The sequence below is a fragment of the Orcinus orca genome, chromosome 4 (assembly GCF_937001465.1).
Source record: "Orcinus orca chromosome 4, mOrcOrc1.1, whole genome shotgun sequence".
Taxonomy (NCBI): Eukaryota; Metazoa; Chordata; class Mammalia; order Artiodactyla; family Delphinidae; genus Orcinus; species Orcinus orca.
This window is the reverse complement of record NC_064562.1, coordinates 80,630,064-80,651,988: the sequence shown is the minus strand read 5'-3', so window position 1 is coordinate 80,651,988 and position 21,925 is coordinate 80,630,064. Positions and strand designations below refer to the sequence as shown.

Genomic DNA, 21,925 nt, shown 5'->3' with positions numbered 1-21,925 from the left:
CTTGATTTCAGATGAGAGAACAATTTACGGGGTGCGTAACTGAGCCTCTCCATAACTTGAAAATTAGCCTTTTTGAGATGAGAATTAAATTGCCCCAGGCAGTTTGATTCTGAACCACTTTTTCCCAGGAGTCCTGCATGCCATTCCCAATTAATCCGCTGGTGCTGGTAGATAAGCCTGCAGTGTTGGGAACTCTTTGGGGAAATCCCAGTGAGCACCTCCAAGGGTTAAGGAAGAGCAAATCACATGCAAACAATATGTAATGTGTGACTTGCAGATGGGGCTCATGGCTGTATGCCAGGGTTCCTCCATGAATCTTTTATTGATATCCTTTGGCTTAATTTGGAATACCTAGCCCTGTTATAGCACTATCAGATTCTTTCAAAAATCCATAGTATTTGATCTGGATCATTTAGAATAAGTTTAATTCACAATGAAATTTAGGGTAAAACGACTCTTGTGGTATTTTTGCAACTGTTTGTTTTAAAACGTAAGAGAGTCTTGGAGTTTATTCAACACTGTGAATCTTGGTTAGCTTTTCTAAGGCTTCTAAACCCTCGTATTTTTGCTTGCTTTTATTATGATCTTTGACAGTATCCTAAATTATGGCCTTCGGGTTTGGGTGCTGATGATGTATCAATTATTAACAAACTATTCCTTCTAGCACCAATGTATTCATTGTCCTGTTTAGCTCCCTAAACAGGGACTCCTGGGCTCTTGCAGGAACTAGAAGGAAGATACCGGGAATCTAGAATATAGTCTGTGACCTGTCCATTGTCACTCTGCCTTTGCCGAGGAGAAGTCTGTATGATGGACTGGAAGAGGCCAGAGAAAAATGTCACTTCCCCTTTGTCTCTTCTTAACAATTACTCTTAGGCAGGAAAATGTCAGCTTTCTGCCAATTATTAGAAGAATCTCTTAGAAGGGATTATCTTCAAGTCGACATAGTGCTCCAAACCGGAAAGGCCTTTAAAGACCTTTATTCTCTCATTGCCTTTTAGAAACAAAAGCTGAGACCATAGTGGCATCCTTGACTTGGCCAAGATCTCACAGTTAGTTAACCAAGCAGGTTTCTCTTCTCTTTGATTCTAAAACATTCAACTTTGGCAGTCAGCTTTTATGTATGCTTATTTTAGTGAAAAAAATTTCCAAAAATATAATACCATGAGAAAAAAAGAGAAATAGCTAGAATTCTACCACTGTACATTAGCAGCGCTGTGCAGTAGAAATAGAATGTGAGCCTCCTATGTAATTTAAAATTTTCTAGTAGGCACATGACAGAGTAAAAAAAAGTAAAATTGATTTTAATGTATTTTATTTAACCCAATATATCCAAAATATTTTATATAATTAACATTTAAAAAAATTTTTTTAACATCTTTATTGGAGTATAATTGCTTTACAATGGTGTGTTGGTTTCTGCTTTATAACAAGAGTGACTCAGTTATACATATACATATGTTCCCATATCTCTTCCCTCTTGTGTCTCCCTCCCTCCCACCCTCCCTATCCCCTCCCTCTACGTGGTCACAAAGCACGGAGCTGATCTCCCTGTGCTATGCGGCTGCTTCCCACTAGCTATCTATTTTACGTTTGGTAGTGTCTATATGTCCATGCCACTCTCTCACTTCGTCCCAGCTTACCCTTCCCCCTCCCTGTATCCTAAAGTCCACTCTCTAGTAGGTCTGTGTTAGCATACAGTATTTGTTCTTCTCTTTCTGACTTACTTCACTCTGTATGACAGACTCTAGGTCCATCCACCTCACTGCAAATAACTCAATTTCATTTCTTTTTATGGCTAATATTTCATTGTATATATGTGTCACATCTTCTTTATGCATTCATCTGTCAGTGGACATTTAGGTTGCTTTCATGTCCTGGCTATTGTAAATAGAGCTGCAATGAACATTGTGGTACATGACTCTTTTTGAATTATGGTTTTCTCAGGGTATATGCCCAGTAGTGAGATTGCTGGGTCATATGGTAGTTCTATTTTTAGTTTTTTAAGGAACCTCCATACTGTTCTCCATAGTGGCTGCATCAATTTACATTCCCACCAACACTGCAAGAGGGTTCCCTTTTCTCCACACCCTCTCCAGCATGTATTGTTTGTAGATTTTTTGATGATGGCCATTCTGACTGGTGTGAGATGATATCTCATTGTAGTTTTGATTTGCATTTCTCTAATGATGTATGATGTTGAGCATTCTTTCATGTGTTTGTTGTCAATCTGTATATCTTCTTTGGAGAAATGTCTTTTTAGGTCTTCTGCCCATTTTTTGATTGGGTTGTTTGTTTTTTTGATATTGAGCTGCATGAGCTGTTTGTAAATTTTGGAGATTAATCCTTTGTCAGTTGCTTCATTTGCAAATATTTTCTCCCATTCGGATGTTGTCTTTTCATCTTGTTTATAGTTTCCTTTGCTGTGCAAAAGCTTTTAAGTTTCATTAGGTCCCATTTGTTTATTTTTGTTCTTATTTCCATTTCTCTAGGACTTGGGTCAAAAAGGATCTTGCTGTGATTTATGTCATAGAGTGTTCTGCCTATGTTTTCCTCTAAGAGTTTGATAGTGTCTGGCCTTACATTTAGGTCTTTAGTCCATTTTGAGTTTATTTTTGTGTATGGTGTTAGGGAGTGTTCTAATTTCATTCTTTTACATGTGGCTGTCCAGTTTTCCCAGCACCACTTATTGAAGAGGCTGTTTTTTCTCCATGGTATATTCTTGCCTCTTTTATCAAAGGTAAGGTGACCATATGTGTGTGGGTTGATCTCTGGGCTTTCTATCCTGTTCCATTGATCTATATTTCTGTTTTTGTGCCAGTACCATACTGTCTCGATTACTGTAGCTTTGTAGTATACAGTCTGAAGTCAGGGAGCCTGATTCCTCCAGCTCCGTTTTTCTTTCTCAAGATTGCTTTGGCTATTCGGGGTCTTTTGTGTTTCCATACAAATTGTGAAATTTTTTGTTCTAGTTCTGTGAAAAATGCCAGTGGTAGTTTGATAGGGATTGCATTGAATCTGTAGATTGCTTTGGGTAGTAGAGTCATTTTCACAATGTTGATTCTTCCAATCCAAGAACATGGTATATCTCTCCATCTATTTGTATCATCTTTAATTTCTTTCATCAGTGTCTTATAATTTTCTGCATACAGGTCTTTTGTCTCCTTAGGTAGATTTATTCCTAGATATTTTATTCTTTTTGTTGCAATGGTAAGTGGGAGTGTTTTCTTAATTTCACTTTCAGATTTTTCATCATTAATGTATAGGAATGCTAGAGATTTCTGTGCATTAATTTTGTACCTTGCTACTTTACCAAATTCATAACATAAAAATTTTTGATGGGATATTTTACACTACTTTTTTCATATTAAGTCTTTAAAATCTGGGACATATTTTATATTTGCAACACAACTCAATTTGGACCTACTACATTTCAAGTGCTCAGTAGTCTCAAGTGGTTAGTCCTTACAAATGCTATATTGCCCACATTTTTTTTCATGTTTATTTTCTCTCTCCCCTCATGCATATGTATTAACACATGGTTGCTGTCTTAAGGTACACTCATTTTATGCTTTTTACATAAAAGAAGCATTTTTCTTATTTTCACGTATTCATAGTTTTGATACCTGGTATACATTTAGGTCATCTGCAATTTTTCACCGCAGTAAATATCTTGGACCTTTTGTTTTCTGTTGAGTTGTTTCCTTGAGATAAATTTGCTGGAGTTGCTTAGTGGTCTGAACCATGCTTCCAAGTTGCTTTCCAGAAGGACTGTTCGGATTTACAGTACTGTCAGAATGGTCTAATGCTAATAGTTTCACCATAGCCTGGCCAGGGAATCACCCTTGATCTTGTTTCATGTCAATATCAGCTCCTGTTTAGTTTCTTTTTTAGTTGCTTCCCTCCCCCCATCGTAATAGGAATGTGTTCATGTTACAGAAAATTTGGAAGATGCAGAAAGCTCTATGCTATTTCTTTTAATCTTCTCAGAGAGTGGTTATAGTTTACATTATGGTTGTTTCCCCATGACGTTTTCCATACAAGAAATCTCTCCATGTCTTATCTGCAGATAAATATTAACAGTGGCATGGTGATATCACAAGAGTAAATGCACAACCTTTTCTCTTCAGCTCATGTGTAAATAATTGGGGATTTTGTCTTATATGTCTTATATACTTTAGAACTCCCTTTAATACTTGCCAAAATTCTGCTGGGTAAGAACTATAGGATGAATTTTCGAGTTAGTCTTAGACACTGTAAGTCTATTTTTATTCATGAAAATAATATAAATGTTAATATAATAGAACGATTGTTACTAGTGATGTGTTTTCTTTCAACCAGTGGGATGTAGAATAGAAAAAATATATATATAACAGGAAGTATTGATAGGATATAAATATGCTGACTTTTAAAATATCAGTGTCCTGTATTATTTCTTATATAAGAACTTCTAAAATTTGGCACTGTTAAAAAATATTTAGCACTGCAGAGAATTTGGAATTACGTATGCTGTGGTTATTAAGAAATGAATTTTCATTTTTTACAATCATCAGTAATAACTATCTTTCAATATAATCCTGTAATATGAAGTGTTCCAATGACAGACTTGTCATGATGTTTTATTATACTTACTTAAGTAGTGTATAATGAATGCTAATACGGAGAAGTTAATTGCTGCTATTTTTAATTTATCTAGGAAAGATCCTGAATATAAATTTTATGGTAATCTTTGATTTTTTTTTTCCCTCTCCTTCTGAAACCAGCAGACTAAAGAACAGGTGAAGAGGAATAGCTGGCATCAGGGTGACTTCAATTTTCTTCGTCAGGAGAGATTGACTATCAGCTCAGCAAGAGTTAATGATTCTGGCGTGTTCATGTGTTATGCCAATAATACTTTTGGATCAGCAAATGTCACAACAACCTTAGAAGTAGTAGGTAAATATCTCTGGGAATGGATAAATTACTGGCATAGTGAATGAAGGAATTACTAGATAGTTTCCTTTTTACGTTAATGGAATGTTGAACAGATTCTTAGGGTTTTTATTATTACTGAATGAATGGATGAATATATGAAAGAAAATGATCTTCGTATCCTCTTCCAACTAGAGCACAAAAGCAAATTCTACCAATTTAATAGAGGCAAGTGGAAAGTTGTAACCGTGAAGCTGTTTGAACATGTCATTCTCTGCTTACCTCCCCTACCTCAACAAATACAATGTAGGTTGAGCCTGTCCAGAAACTCTAGTCCTTGCTGAATGACTTGACTTTGGAAATGGATGGAGACTTTTCTCTGTGGAGGAAGGCATATGCTTAGAGCTTAATGTATTTCTCTGAATCTTCTGGTGAGGTTCCTCAGCCTTTTGGTTTATTGTTTTATGATTCATGGGCTCTAGTCACCCTTTGTAGCAGGAAGGACTGAATTGGCTTCTCCTCCTCAGTACACCCCTGACCTCACCCTGTCCTCCAGCCTTATAGGCTGTAGCATAAACCTTCAGGAAGGCAGCCCACCAGGCATGGGTCATTGATTCTACAGAGCATAAACTGAAACATAGTAACCTGTGCCCTAACCCCATCATATCTGGCATACACAACTGGTTTAGTCTTCCATGCTTTAGAACTTACTGAATATTTATTTCCCAAGCATCTACTTAATGAGATCAGAGTGTGGTATTTTGAATTACTGAACATAATAATAATTTTAAAATTACTTTGTTTATACTTTTCTTGTCTTTTTAGTACTGTTTGCATTTAATCTATTTTCTTGTCTTTTTAATGCAACCATATTCTCAGCGCTTGACTTTAAGTACTTGTAGGGTGGTGAAATTCATCATGAGCAATAATAAAATGATGTGATATTTGTTTTCATTTCTCTCCTTTCCCCCATATTTCTTCAATAATTTATGTACCAATGTTAGAGGTCTGCGATTTATCCCACAATAATCTCATATGATTTTGGCGTTTCTGCCCATGTTGTAATGGAAAGTATCTCACCAGACTGAACGTGAAAAAGACACTTTACTTGCAATTACAGAGCCAGCCCAGAGAAAGGGTACTACTCTGTCCCTAAATGTGATTGTGAACCATTTATTAATTTGAATAAAAGGCTATGCTTTTAAAATATTAAACTCCATAAGTGCTAATTTGCTAAGTTGATTAGGGAGCATGTTGATATATCAGCTTCAGCTCCAGAAAGCAATTAGTAAGGATGTTTGGAGCTTATTGTTGTATGTAATCAGATTTTTAAAATCCATTCATCAACTTCCAAGAATATAACTGTATAACTGGAAAGACTTGAGGCCGTGAAACCTGAATCTGGCTTTGTACTATTTCAGGAGTGGGTTGGGATGGGAGGAACAGTAAGAGACAAAGAGAAAAGTAATTTCTTTAGGGGCTGGGAGTAGGATTTGGACACAGTGTGGAGTGGTGCAAAAAGGGCTTCTGGGTGGCCCCAACCTGGTTTTGAGTTGGAGCTCTGGCACTTAACTTTCAAATACACCCCACTTTAACTCTGCCTGCATTTTCTCTTCCAAGAAACATAGCCTGTAACTCCCAAGGCTGTGGAGGGAGAAAGGCCATATATTTTGCAGATGTGCCTGGCACAGTGTTTGCCCTTGATTAAATGTTAATGACTCGTCAATTTCTTAAATCATCCTCTGTAACAAACCCAGGTGGGGTTCTTTGAGTCTAATAATTCTTACACTTCATGAATTTGAAGCTGTGTCCTATTATAGGACATAAAACTATATTGAGCAAACTGGACTATAGAAAACTCAGGAGAACTTTAGTATTTTGTACATGATGATAGGGAGAGAAATCAGTGGAAATATCGTTGTCTGTGGTGTTTGAATATTTTGCATTGTGTGATGTCTTTGAATTTATGATCTTGAGTACCTGAAAATTTAACGTAACATTCAGACAAAACATTTATTTCCTCAAAATTAATCTGAATTAGCTTAAAGAATGGCAGGGTGTACCATTTATGATTCAGGTATTAGAACAAAGTGGTGTTTTAATTTCATTTGGATGATTTTTGATTTTCACCTGAAAAATATTTTTTCCATTGATACAAAGGACAGTTTGACTCCATTTTTTTATTCTGAATCTGTAGGAAACTAAAGGAGAGTCAGATACTCTCATGTCAACATCATGGGGGCTATCAATATATTTAACCAAACAGTGCCAAAGACAATGGCACTGTTTGGTTAAATGACAATATAAAATGTTATCATTAATTTTCAAATTTTGAAAAATAAATAGAAGATTGAAACTCTTCCATAATTCCACTAACTTGATATAAGCTTTTTTAGGATTTGGTATATGGTTATATTTTTATATGCAACAGGATTTTAATTATACATACAATCTTATGTTCTCTCTCTTTCTCATTTGAAGTATGTGGAGACTCTAGGCTGTGCAACAGTAAAGAGACCAGCCTTGGCTTCTTACAGACCTGTATTCACATGTAGGCTCTGCTTTGGGTCGCCACCTATATGGCTTTCCAGGACTTGATTTCTTTTTCATCTGTGATTAGGGGTTACAAGCGTTCTCTTTCAGTATCGTTATAAGTTAAATGTTTGTCATAATTATTAAACAAAGTGTATGCTAAAAAGCATTCCATAAATGGAGGCTATAAATATGATATTGGCAATTATTTTATGATGGTCTTTTCCAAGCTCTTCCTTGTATTGATATTATTATTATTATATAATAATTTCTAAGGGCTGATTTATTTACTTAGCCAGTTCTCTATTTTCTCGTTTTTAAAATTATTATGACTAGTGTAAATAGCACTTCTTTTTGCACGTGGCCATCTACCTCACTAAGAAGAGTTCTCTGGATTAAATTGAAAAGTAGATAATTTTTAAAAATCTATATCGCTAAATGCTTTCCACAAGAGTTGTACCCATTTACAAAGTGTAATTCAGTGTGCTACTTTAATTACACTTGCAAAATTATGGAGTTTATTTCAGATTAGTTTTACTATTTTTCCATAGAGTGGATATACATTATTTTTTAACAGCTTTATTGAAGTTTTGCTACTTTCAATATGTGAAAAGGAATGCCTTATTTAAATTAGTAGTTTATTTTTCCTTCTATATTTTTATGTCCTCTTTTTCCTATTACCTTAATTAATTTTCCTATATATAGATACTTTCTGAAAATGTTTATGTATTTAGATTTGTCTTTTATGATTTTTATTTCTTTGGTTGCTTCTAAAAAGCCTAGAAAACTCCCCTCGCCCTCCCCTCCACAAAGTTTTGATAGAAGTAAATTCCGTTGTTTAGTTAAAAATATGGTTTAATTATTAAAATGCTGTCCTTGATTCATTTGTGATATATGATATGATAAGAAGATCTAAGTTTATTTTTCTCTAAATACTAAATGACATTCTTGCAACATTTTTATTAAATATTGGGGCTCTCTTCCCCTTCTTGATTTATGACATCTTCTTATCACATATACAATTATATTGGATCTGGGTATGGGCTAACTATTTAGTCCAAATACTTGTTAGCCTAATAAACATCAGGACTGGTAGTTCTAGAAGACTTCTAAGATGGTGTTAGATCTTTAACAGACTTGCTTAAGAGACAGAGATAAGAGAATAAACATTTCCAACGTGTGTCCTTTCTCACTTTATGACCGTGATTCTCCAAGAGCAAAATAAAATGTAAAATGGTTAGTCAAAATTCTTACTTGTCATTGCCAATTAATACTGGAAATCAGTCAATATCTTTATAATCCAAAGGTGAAGTTTTGTTATTTGTCAAGATTTTGGGGATAACAGTTTCTTTCTGTCTCATTCTGCTGTGATTAGATAAAGGATTCATTAATATCTTCCCTATGATGAATACAACAGTATTTGTAAACGATGGCGAGAATGTGGATTTGGTTGTTGAGTATGAGGCATATCCCAAACCTGAACACCGACAGTGGATATACATGAACAGAACTTCCACTGACAAGTGGGAAGATTACCCCAAGTCTGACAATGAAAGTAACATCAGGTAAGAAAAGGGCCTTGTTTGGGGAATTACACGTTCCCCCCACCCTGTCCCCTTGGCTTACCGGATCCTGTTTCTGTGACCCGTCAGTGTATGAGAGGACAGCTGATACGGAAGGAAGTTTGGGGCTGCTTCCTGAGTCATCATCATTTCATTTTGCTGTGTGTTTAGAGCACACAGAAAAGTCCATGCGTCAGTTTTCTTGTTTGTAAATTGGAGGATAGTTCTCTCCTAGAGTTCTGAGGATAGTTCAAAGCAGTGACTAGCATATACTAGGGACACATTAAATAATTCTCTTCAGAGAAAGAGAAATGTTAGTGCCTTTAATCATTTTTTTTAAGACTGTAAGAAAACTAAGAATCATTAAGCATCTTTGGGCCAGGCGGTGAACCCAAGTTTCTTTTACATCAGACCTCTCTCTCTCTCTCTTTTTTTTTTTAATTTTTACTTACTTACTTACTTATTTATTTATGGCTGTGTTGGGTCTTCGTTGCTGCACGCGGGCTTTCTCTAGTTGCGGTGAGCAGGGGCTACTTTTTGTTGCAGTGCATGGGCTTCTCATTGTCGTGGCTTCTCTTGTTGAGGAGCACGGGCTCTAGGCGCATGGGCTTCAGTAGTTGTGGCACACGGGCTCCGTAGTTGTGTCTCGCAGGCTGTAGAGCGCAGGCTCAGTAGTTGTGGTGCACGGGCTTAGTTGCTCTGTGGCATGTGGGATCTTCCTGGACCAGGGCTCGAACCCGTGTCCCCTGCATTGGCAGGCGGATTCTTAACCACTGCGCCACCAGGGAAGCCCCAGACCTCTCATTTGATCCTCAAAACACTTACAATAAAAACAGTAGCAATAGTGACATTTCATGTAAGCTGTGTGTGCTTTTTTCCTGCCATGTGCTGTTCAAAGTCCCTCATGTACATTAACTCAATAATTTTGGTCCTCACAAATTCGATGAGGAGGCACTCTTACTTCCCTTCTTTCTATAGAAGAGGAATCTGAGACCTAGGTGTGTTAATCTGAACAAGAGCCCAAGGCTGATAAGAGGTAGGTGCCTAGATAGAGTTAGTACTTTTTCCTAGTCAGGAGCTCTTGGCTGTTGTAAGAGTGTGGATAAGAAAGGATGCTGTCCTGGGCCTCGGTCTAAGGGTTGGAGGGAAGAGCATGTACTGGGAGGTGTCCAGGATTCCTCCTTAAAGGTGATCGAAGGGCTAGGAAAGAGGCAGGAGCTGAAGATGCTCTCAGGAGTCTGGTTGTGGCAGCCAGGTTGGATGGTAAGAGGCAATACTATTCGAGGGGGAGGGCAGAGGGAGGGGGCAAAGGCAATGAGCTCGGCTTGGGGTTTGTTGAATTTGAGGTTGACTGTGGGATCTTGAGCTGGGATGTTCAGGTAGAATGTATCGTAGGTCAGGTTCCCTGGATGCAGCGCCTGCGGGAGGGATTCACAGGCAAGGTCTTCATTAAAGGAGAGAGAGACCTGGCGGGGAGTTGGGGGGAACAGGGTAGAGAGGGGAAAGGAGAGAAGAAAGGGTGTGGGTGAGCCACAGTCCAGTCACAGGGACACTCTGGACTGGGGGGGGGGTGGGATGTGAGCATAGGTCTGTAGAGGAAGGAAGGCATAGGACAGGGAGGTCTGGACTAGAGGTCAGGATTTGTGAGCAGACAGTAGAGTAGTTCAGGGGAGCATGGATTGCCCAGGGAGCACATGCAGTGTGAGAGGAGAGACTGAACCACCCACCGCGTGTCGAATCGGTTGTGGGGGTCAAGGGACGCCCAGGGTGCTCCGTCCATGCTGGAGCCCGTGTCAGTAACGCCCCCGATGGTGGTACCGCGTGCTCAGTTATCACAGTCATCTACGATGTCCTTGCTGTGAAACAGAAGGTCGAATAGCACATGCTGCAGAGGACACTGGGAAGAAGCAGCGGTGGGGGGGAAGGAGGAAAGCCGGGAGACGATGGTGTCACAAGAAGGAAGGTGAGGGCAGCGGTATTGACCTTGCCGTGTGACCCTGAAGCATCTGCAGGGAGACATCTACATGGAGATGCCTGCCAGCCTGGCGTTTTGCCAGGCAGGTGTTGTTAAAGCAGGGCGGGCGAGTTCAGGACACCGATGAGAGGGAGGTTGAACAGAGGACCAGGGCAGAGAAGGATGTGGCCGTGGGGACAGCTCAGGAAGCGGAAGAGGCTGCCATCGCTGTGAGGTTGCCTTTATGCCGAGAGAGCCTTTCCCCACTCTGTTTTCTCACACGCCAGACATCTGTCCCCAATGAAATATATGTGTGTGTTCTTGTTTGTTAATGTGGATCTTGTTAATACTGAATTAAGTGGGGCATATTTTTCCAAAATAAGCATGTATTTTCAGGTAGAAACTGATAAAGCCACACGCCCCGAGGCAGGCCATCCACAGGTGACTGATGGGTTGTCCTTTCTTTGTAGATATGTAAGTGAACTTCATCTAACCAGATTAAAAGGGACCGAAGGAGGCACTTACACGTTTCTCGTGTCCAATTCTGATGCGAATTCTTCCGTGACATTTAATGTTTACGTGAACAGTGAGTAGAACAAATGGCTGCTTATCTTTTTATTTTTTTATTCTTTTAAGTTGTGGCTAGTGTTTGTAACAGCTGCTGCACTGAGTTCATTGTGTACTGGGTCAATAACGTTTCATGATAATTTGACCTTAACAAAGACCTCGTGGTTTGGTGGTTGGAAGACTGTGTACAAAAACCAATTCCTTGTCCTACATTTCACTAACCACATGACCTTGTAGCTGGTGCTCAGATGCTGGGTGTTGCCTTTGAAGTCAACAGAGGAGCCATAGAAGTTAAAAATAGCAAACAGTTTGAGGGAGAATGTATTCTTACTGATTGTTGAAATGGGGAGCCGGAGGTTCAATAGGAGCTAGATTATGGTATTAGGTGGGAAAGAAGTGCTATCAAGCCCTGACAAACAATTTCTTGTTACAACGCTTTCTCTTTCGGGTTGGGGTATTCTTTTTTTTTTTTTTTTTTTTTCGGTATGCGGGCCTCTCACTGTTGTGGCCTCTCCCGTTGCGGAGCGCAGGCTCAGCGGCCATGGCTCACAGGCCCAGCCACTCCGTGGCATGTGGGATGTGGGATCTTCCCGGACCGGGGCACGAACCTGCATCTCCTGCATCGGCAGGTGGACTCTCAACCACTGTGCCACCAGGGAAGCCCACATTGGGGTATTCTTTGTGTGAGATGAATGCAGTATCGCTCAGCTCAGTGGGTCCCTACTGCGTGTCACATGGAGGCTGTGGGAGAAGGGCACAGGTGGTTTAGGGTGGGAGGATGGCAGTGGACGTGGGAACCTGAACACCTGAGCCCTGTGTGGCCCACATCCCACGATGTCTTGGGGCAGCTTCTCTGCACAGAGGCTGATGCCTGGGGCTGTGCTCACCAGCTGGGACTTTTGCCAAGTGTAGGGCCCGCTCTTGGCTCTGCTCTGGGGCCCCCTGCATTTCCCAGGAAGGGTGGCAGGTGCCTGCCACACCACACCAGCCAGGGGACCAGGGGAGCCAGCAGGAGGTCTCAAGGGACCAGCCCACAAAATGACCGTCGGAATTAGCCACCCGGGGCATGGCAGGGAGGGGCGGGGGACGTGAGGAGACAACCTGGAACATTCCCTAGAGAGCAGCTTAGTAACAGTTTGTGTGTGTTGGGCTGCAGGATGGGAGCCAATTCCCTGTCCTCCAGGAGCTTATTACTTGCTGCATAGAGTGATTTTCCATCGTTCCTTCACTGATGCAGCCGCTCACTGGCGTGGTGGGGTGGTGAGCGTGATCCCTTTACAAATGAAGACAGGAAGCAGCTAGCAAGTGACACTCAAGACAGGTTTCTGATTGCTAATCTGGAGTCCTTTGTCAATTCCAGCATTTCCAAAATCGTGTTTCCTGAACAAGGTGTTAACGTGTATTTAGACAAAGAGCATCACATCTGCATAAACATTTTTCTTAACTGCAGACCTTCTCGGCATCCTTCATACGCTAACGTGTATTTTGCCTGCCCAGGAGGAGGCATGGAAATGAGCATATCTCTCACATTTGTATGACCACAGAACTCTCCTTTTCCAAGCGAAACACGTTAATTAACATCTCAGTTCCCGGGAACAGTTTTGATTATGTGGTATCTCATTGGCCTGCAATTCAAATATCTCTAGATTAATTCAGATGTTAATCAGAAGAGTTTAGTGTATTACACATGGGCAAAACTACCTGCTTACTGTTCAAGTAATTGAAGAGATGATTGCAGGTAAATCAGTATCCTTGCAAGCGTCACATCCATACTGTCCGTACGAAACTTTATTTAGGGTGTTGTAGTGCAGTACTTCTCAAACTGTCTGTGGTAAGGGACCTTTTGTATTTTTAATTTCCAATTCCTTCTGGATCAATACTTCTTATAAAATACAGAAAGAACCAGCCACTAGAAAAGTGAGATGGAAAAGAGCAAAGATATATAAAATCCAAGAATGGATTTTTTTTATTATTAGATTCAGCAGATACAATTAAGTCAAATTGCTTAGTCTCGGTTTCTGTGCTTAGGTCCCCAGTACCAGTAGATCATGGACATGGCCTACTCGACAGGCCTCACTTTGAGAAGCTTAGTAGTTGGGAATTTTATAAAGTTGTGTCGTTTGCATTTCTCTTTCCCTGGCTTCAAGGACCAGGGTGCATTAAGATCTGTCTCTTTCCCCCTTTTTCCTGCTTCCATTTGCCAGTGTGTGTGGTCTGCCAGTCAGTCATGAGTCACTGACCTTAGAAAGACATCTCTGAAGTCAGCCTTACTTTTCTCAGGGTGACAAAATTGCTACCTTTTTACTTACCAGCCTAATTTGCCATCCGATAGGATCGGTGTTAATGACCTCTGCTGGTGAATTCACGCCTGTTTGAAACTAGAGAGGAAATGGCCTGAACTGTCCCAAATGATCCCTTCTTGGATTCCCTGTTAGCGCAGGAGGCCTTTTCTATTGTATATTCTGGGGCCTGGGTCGCAGATACCTCCCAGCACGTACTGAGCTCCTGCTTCATGGCACTGGGCACACGGATGAGGGTGTGTAGTGTCTGCCCTCGTAGGTTAAGCTCTTCAGGGAGTCTCTTCATTGATGTCAGTTTATTACAAACACTAAGCTGACTATAAAGGCATTTATTTCACTTAACCTAACGTGTTGGATTTCTTGACCTCCAAATGCTTTTACAGAGGTAGCATTTTTGTGTGAATCTTTTATCTGTTTCTTATGAAGTATGTCCCGATTGCTCTTCACAGATATAGTTAGCTAATTTCTTTGTTAACTTTATTTTTTGGATTGAAAAAAAAATTCTAGTTGATGTATCATGGGGCAAGATGTTACATTTAAAATCAAAAGCTAAAAATAGTTTTAAAATTTAAACTTGGACCAGTTGTGTCTATTTTGACATACCATTTTAGCTGAGCCAAATTACATATGTAGATCTGCTGCATGTTTTATTCTGTAAATAAGCTTAGCCCCAAGGGTGAAAGGAATTGTGCTCTGCAAAAACTAGAATGAATAAAAATCAGAATAATAAATGCATGCTATTAGTGTAGGAATTCAGGCTACTTTCACTCAGTGACAGGGATGCATAAGTGCTTAATAGATTCAGCTATGAGAAATGCTCAGGAAGATCCTTGATTTTGAAGAGTTCAATGTTTGGTGGTTGAAGAACCCATTTGTTTTGAAAATTCCACATGTAGATTTGAGGATATTGTGCGTGTGTGTGTGTGTGTGTGTGTGTGTGTGTGTGTGTGTTTGTGTTAATCACTTACGTGTAGCCTTTAAGAGAGAAATATGTACATGTTAAACTTGAAAATGTTTTTTTTTTTGGCGGTACGCGGGCCTCTCACTGTTGTGGCCTCTCCCATTGCGGAGCACAGGCTCCGGACACGTAGGCTCAGTGGCCATGGCTCACGGGCCCAGCCGCTCTGCGGCACGTGGGATCTTCCCGGACCGGGGCATGAACCCGTGTCCCCTGCATCGGCAGGCAGACTCTCAACCACTGAGCCACCAGGGAAGCTCCTTGAAAATGTTTTAATACTGTTTTTAACTTCTCTAACAAGCCATGATTTACGTGGGTCTGGTAAGTAGGCTCACTGACATTAAAGGTGGTTTATAATGGCCAAAAAATGAAACCAAAAAATCAGTGATTCTTTGCATTGAACTTGCATTACTATAATTAGTCTTGAATTGCTTATTGAAGGTGTATACAGAAATCAGATTCTTAGTTCTAAAAAGAAGTTTGATATCTTCGGTGAAAATGGCCATTTGTTTCCCTTTCAGATCAAAATCGGGAGGAAAATAGAGTTCTAAGAACTATAAAACTACCCAAAAGTGCTTTCTTAATAGGCGCTACTCTTTCCAAAATTCCTGCAAATGTTTAGAAAAAGTGACATCACCAAGATTCTGTAGGTAGCCTGTGATAATGGATTAGAAACCTATGGTCTCTTTGGTTACAATCAATGTCATACAGTAAAGGTTTTTATCAGATCCAGGACAAATAAGAGGCCAAACACGTATTTTAACCCTGATTATCCACTTGGCCCCCCTGTCTCTCTCTCTCTCTCTCTCTCTCTCTCTCACACACACACACACACACACACACACCACATTTTCTTTATTCATTCATCCACTGAAAGAAATTTAGGTTGTTTCCATACCTCGGCTGTTGTGAATATTACTGCAGTGAACGTGGGAATACTGATAATCCTTCGAGATAATAGTTTTGTTTCCTTTGAATTTATACCCAGAAGTAGGATTGATGGATCACATGGTAGTTCTATTTTTAATTTCTCGAGAAACGTCCATACTGTTTTCCATAATGGTTATACCAATTTACGTTCCCACCAGCAGGATACAAGAGTTCTCTTTCTCCACATTGTCGCCAACACTTGTTTTCTTGTCTTTTCGATAATAGCCATGCCGACAGGTGTGAGGAGATATCTCATTATGGTTTTGATTGGCCAGTAACTTAAAATGACACTAGTAGCATTATAAAATGTTATCTGGTAGCATTTCCAGATCAGTATTATGAATTTAAAATTTGTAGCAAATGTTATCTGGGAGCCATAAATAGATCCCTCTCCAATCTCAAAGGTCTATCCTTTAATGACAGACCTATCAGTTGAGTGAGAGTATGGTGGTACTCAGGTGGTGGTACAGCAAGGCCATCAGGACAAGTAAGGTCTAGAGAATGAAAGCGCTTGCCTTTCATCTTTGGGATTACACGGAACACAGGGAATGTTAAGCTCGATTGGATATCCAAACAGCTGCTGAACTCTACACCAAATTAATTCTCTAAATCACCGCTTTCCCTCCATTTATGGCAGAGTGTTAACAGGGGATTGAAACAATTTAAGGAAATGCTAAATACTGTATTATTTCTAAACCACGGCATCATATAATTAATATCCTGTCTGCTGTAAGCGATTATTTATAGATCATACAATATACCCAAATCGGTCAAAGTAATCAATCATCCAGAACGAGGCTTCTTCATGGGAATGTTTCCCTTTGACCACATCTACAGAATCTGAGCTGCTTTTTATGTATTTTTTATTTTGGGTCATAGTTAAATCCAGTTATGGATAGCTAAACTATCCTTCTTCCAGGGAGAAGCCACCCTAAGTGCAACACTGTGCAAATAAAGCACACGCGCAGCCCACCATTTGCCGTAGGTGAGGGTAGACCTAACAGGACAGCCGTGTAGCTAGATGGCTTTGGACAGTCTGCCAGCCAGCCAGCCAGCCATCTGGGTCATCCACCTGGCTGGAAGTTTCAGTGACTTTATCCAGGGTGAAATAATACCCGGGGTGGCCGTGCCAGTTTGGGGGTTTGGGGCACCTTTCCAGATCCTCATGCGTCAAGAGAACAAAGTTACTAGGACTTTGCCTTTTGGGAAGGTGGAAATGTCTTCCTACCTCTTAACATGTTAGCCTTTCTATTTCCATTTTTTAAAGATGATAGGGCCTTCCAAACCTTTGGGTGTCCAAACCATACTTGCGGTAGAGGCTAAATTACTGCTAACACACTTATCAAGTTTTACTTGAGAAGCTTTGCTGTTTAGTGTTTTTCTGTTTTTTCTTTTCTTTTTTCCTTCTAGGTGGATTCTATTAGACCTACTCCTATACTAAATTACTGGAATTCTTCAACATTAAATAAAGCTAGTGCTAAATAGACCTCCTTTCTCTGATTTATTTACTTGCTTTTGAGAGTTTGCTGTAAGGCTACCACAGTAACCAGAATGTAGCCTGGTTTGTGCAAACATTTGTATACATGTGTTTTTAGATTTAAACAATCTTTTCTTATTATAAAAATGTTATGTGAAGGATGGGGTAACTTGAAAATACAAATAGGCAAAAATAAGAATCAAACAAGTTTTAATTGTACCTTTTGAAGTTTATTTACATGTTATGGATTACCAGTGCTAATATATCTCATATATATCTTTACAGACCATTTTTAAAACTTTTTTTTTTTTTTTTTTTTTTTGGCGGGGGTGGAACAAGAATGAGGTTCTTTTGCTAACCTTGTGTGCTTTGGTGCTGAGCAGTGAATGCATTGTAAGCAATCTTCCATACCATAATATTTCTTCTACAGTATTGCTTTGGTAATCTCACTGCATGGCTATTTCATAATTTCTTTAACCCGTATCTGATACCATTTTGAGACATTGTGGTGTGTGAGGGTGGGACTCTGAAATGATGTGACTGAGTTTTTAAAGAAACCAACCAAATGATTATTTAAAGTTTATAATTATCTTGTTTAATCTCAAATGAGCGACCTCAGCTAAGTGCCTGGAAGTTGATAAGGTTATCATCTGTCATCTTTCAGGCTCTTATGTCTCGAACATATGTCACGGAAGATACACTGTGCTGGCTTGCAGGACAGTTCCAAATTAAGGAATAATTTTCAGATCTTCTTAGTATGGGTAGTTAATCTATGTAAAAATAGTTTCTTATCTTTCTACATTAATTTTTTTATAGGTGATTTGAGATACTTGACAGTATCTAAAGTCTGTTTTTATTTTCTTTTCCTGAACTTGAAATGAGTTTTTGTTCTTAAATTGCTTGGGAGTTATGAGTGTTGTTTTTGATGTGGCACTTTAATATCTCCTTCTTATGAAGAGGATCTCTGTGGATGCAAGAATTGCTATAGACATTTAAATTGGAAGAAAAAAGGAATATCATGGCAACCTACTTTAGAGTTTGATTCTCTTATATTTTGAAAAAATTTAGGAAACGTGTTGGTATCATTTTTCTTTCATGTCTCATTAGAAAGTTGGTCTGGTGGGGTCTCTTGGTAATATGGAGATCTGTTAAAATGCTGAACCAATTGGAGGACAGGTAACCCATCTAGATCGTTAGGCCCTTTGTTGGTGTGGTCTAGCCATTATTTCATGTTTATGGTGGAAAAGCAGAAGAGGTTTAGGTTTGGAACCATGTAAGCTTCAGCTAGAATTGACCCTGGACTTGGGATATACTTTTGTAAAAATAACATGAGTAGTCCCTTTCATATTAGTGGAACTTCTGCTCTATGGAAATTTCCTTCCCAATTGAGCCACATGTGTTCTTACATCAGATTAGCCCCCTTCAGTTACAAATGTATACAGCGTCATCTATAATGTAGTGGAGATTTAAATTAATCCAAGAATAGGTACATAATCTTTCCATGGGCATTGTGTCAGTAACCCTTCTCTTCCACTTCTGAATTATGTGGCACATTGAATTCACTAGTCATACAGAGTAGAAAAATAGCACTTTATCACATGCCTGCACTCCTTGGCAGCAGGGAGGGTTGCATTGTGATATGTGTACACATCCCCCCTCCGTCTAGGTCACCTAGCGATGGTGCTCCTGTAAATTGGGCGCAGTGATTCTGGCTGAGGAAGGCTTTCTCCAAGTAGTTTCATCATTTTTTTTAAAGCTAACTTTCAGGATAGGGAGATCTTTTTTGATGGCTGTTTAGAATAAGGATTGGCAAACTATAGCCCTCTGGCCAGATTTGACAAGTATCCTGTTTTTGAAGGGCCCATAAGCTGAGAATTTCTTCCTTTCTTTCTTTGGGGTGGCGGGTGGGTGGTAGGAATGGTTGGAAAAAAAAAAACCACCAAGATTTGTGAGATGTGAAAATAAAAGTCAAATTTCAGTGTGCATGAATAAAATCTTATTGGAACACAGCCTTGCACATTTGCTTACATGTTATGTTTGTGTCAGAATCGAGTATTTGTGAGAGACCTATGGCCTCTAAAATGTAAAATACTACTGTTTCACCTTTTACATTAAAAATTTGCATACCTTTCATTTGGGACATCAGTTCAGTAGGAGAATGATTTTTTTTTTTTAATGATAGACACTCTGCTAAACAGAACTGGATGTAGGACACTATAGTTGAAGTTTTGTTTCGTTTGTTAAACAAATTTCTATTAAAGTACCCATACACCAGTTGCTGGATATCTTTAAGAATGTATAAAACAAAATGTATTTTCTTTAATTTTTTTTTTATTGAAGTATAGTTGATTTACAATGTTGTGTTTCTGGTGTACAGCAAAGTGATTGAGTTGTACATACATATATAGTACATATATTCTTTTTCATATTCTTTTCCATTATGGTTTATTATAGGATATTGAATATAGTTCCCTTATAGGACCTTGTTGTTTATCCATTTTATATATAATTGTTTGTATCCAAAATGTATTTTCAAAATATCTGTTCTGGGGATTTTTTTTTAAAGTATTAAAAAAGTATGATACTCCTTTTATAAGTAAAAGTTAACCTGAGTTTTTTAATACTTCTTTTTTAGTTGATTTAAATTCCTTTATTATAACGATATTATGGCAGGAACGTAGATTTGACTCAGACCCAAACCATGATAGTGACAAATTGCTACAAATCATTGCTGTATTGCCATTAAATATCATGGGACCTACAACTGTAAAAACATACTCATCCGTAAGATCCCTCTTCATTTTGTCTTTTGTTGTATGGACACTTAAGTCTGTGTTCTTTGCTGATTAGAGAGTGTGGGCAGATACGCATTTGTAGCAGGAGTTGGTGGAGGTAGTTAAGTTGAGCCAAGAACTATACTCAGTGCTTCCCCACCAGTTACCTGTGCACCTCCTCCCACCCACCCCCCAGCTCTTGTTGTCTGTGCTGTGTTCTTTAAAATTCGATTTGTTCTTGCCTTCCGTATGGACACGATGTTGGTGAAAAGGAATATTTTGTAAGATCACATATCTGTGGGGTAAGTCAGGAAATGGTTGGGATTTTTAATTGCATGAGCAATAAATTCTCAGAAGAGTTATAAGCACTCTGAAATCTGCCTACGAGCTGATCAGTGTTGTCGGAGACGCCAGATGACTGAGGTCCACAATGCTTTGAAAGGAGACAAGGCTAATTTTTATCTCCACGGGAAATACATAGCTTATACACCTCTTAGGCTTATCTAAACCTCCAACTTGGGAGGAATTAAGGAATGTGTCATTTGGTATACTGCTGATTGCAGAATATCTAAGGAAACACAGCTCAGATTTAACCTGGAGAATTGCAGGGAGTTATGTGTCTTTAAAAGCAAAATGTATATTTAATGCCTTAGACGGTGCGTTGAGGCACTTAGAAAATGCAGATGAGCCCAGATTTTCATTTTTAGGAATCAGAATTATACCTAGCTCATTCTTTATGCATTAAACATTTTTTTGTAGTGCAACTTGCCATGTACAGCCCAAACTGGACTCATGTAATTTAGCCTTTTCACAATGAGGTCTCTTGTCACCAACATTAGGGACAGGGCTGGAATTAGGATGAGGCAGGAGAGATGCCTAGGTTGCCAAATTTAAGGAGGTGCTCACTCAGGGTGCCAGCCTGTATTTGCAAGACCTAGAGGGTGAGAAGCTTCTTAAATTCCTCGCCTTAGGTGCTCTTCTTGCCTCATTGTAGGGTCGCTTGAAGATTCTCTAAAAAAGCCCTTTGCTGGGTCAGATGCTCAACTTATTAAATCTCTGGAAATGGGGCCCAGGAACGTGCATTTTAACCTCATCTCCTCATGCTTCAAATGCACACTGAAGTTTGAGGAGCCCTCCGAGCTTGGTTTGCCAGCCTAAGGTCCAACAGGACAAAAGCTGCTCTGTTAGCCTTAGATTAGGTTGGGATAGTAGCTTAAACATCTGCCTAATTAACCAGCAGACAGGAACAAGTAGGTCAGCCTGACTGTACCTTTTGCCAGCCCTGGCCGTTGTATAACTGCTACCAGGTGTCATGCTAGAAGGCTTGGATCTTGTAACCAAAGCTAAATGCAATTGATTATGTAATTTTCAGCTGTTCCAATTTTTTTTTAATTAAAAAATGTCTTATAGGTTTGTTATTAGCTATGTGTTCACTGTCAAAAAAGAAAAAAATTTAGAAACTAAGTCAAAAGAATGAAATAGAAACTACCCATAACCCTGCTACTCAGAGATAACCACTGTGAACGTCATCAGGCATCCTTTCAGCCCTTTCCCCCGTACTGAGTAATATTTAATTCCACTAAAAATCCATCATGTAGCGTTAGGAAGAATGAGTGACAAAAGGAAGGTTGGTATGAGGAGATCTGTCTTATGGACTTGATTCCCATTTGAGTCCTATCCAGTTATCTTTACTGTCTATGTGTAGACCTTCCCCTCTCATCATTAATCTCAGTATGCAAAAAAAAAAAATCACACAGCCAGGTATATGTGTGGATTTCTTATGTCATGGCCCACTGTTGAAAAAATAGTGTAAATCCTGCCCCCTACACAGGAAAATCACCATTAGGCTGTTCTTCCAGGTCCCTTTTTGTGACTCTAATTGAATTCCTTTGGAGTATGAGGGACTTGTTCCGCTGGGGGGGCTTAATCATTCAACAGCTCTTACTGTATGTCTGCCATA

General features: G+C 39.3%; 1 protein-coding gene across 4 annotated transcripts in view; it reads left to right on the top strand.

Annotated features, from left to right (window-relative positions):
* KIT (KIT proto-oncogene, receptor tyrosine kinase) overlaps positions 1-21,925 on the top strand; it is an 85,652-nt gene that overhangs the window by 44,344 nt on the left and 19,383 nt on the right. For 2 of the 4 annotated variants that reach the window (XM_033425410.2, XM_004268264.3), the window contains exons 5-7: positions 4,767-4,935; positions 8,819-9,008; positions 11,430-11,545. In XM_033425410.2, the coding sequence (XP_033281301.1) occupies positions 4,767-4,935; positions 8,819-9,008; positions 11,430-11,545 (475 nt within the window). Of the gene's footprint in view, positions 1-4,763; positions 4,936-8,818; positions 9,009-11,429; positions 11,546-21,925 lie in introns of all 4 variants that reach the window. The other 2 variants (XM_012532460.3, XM_012532461.3) reach the window with 1 other exon arrangement.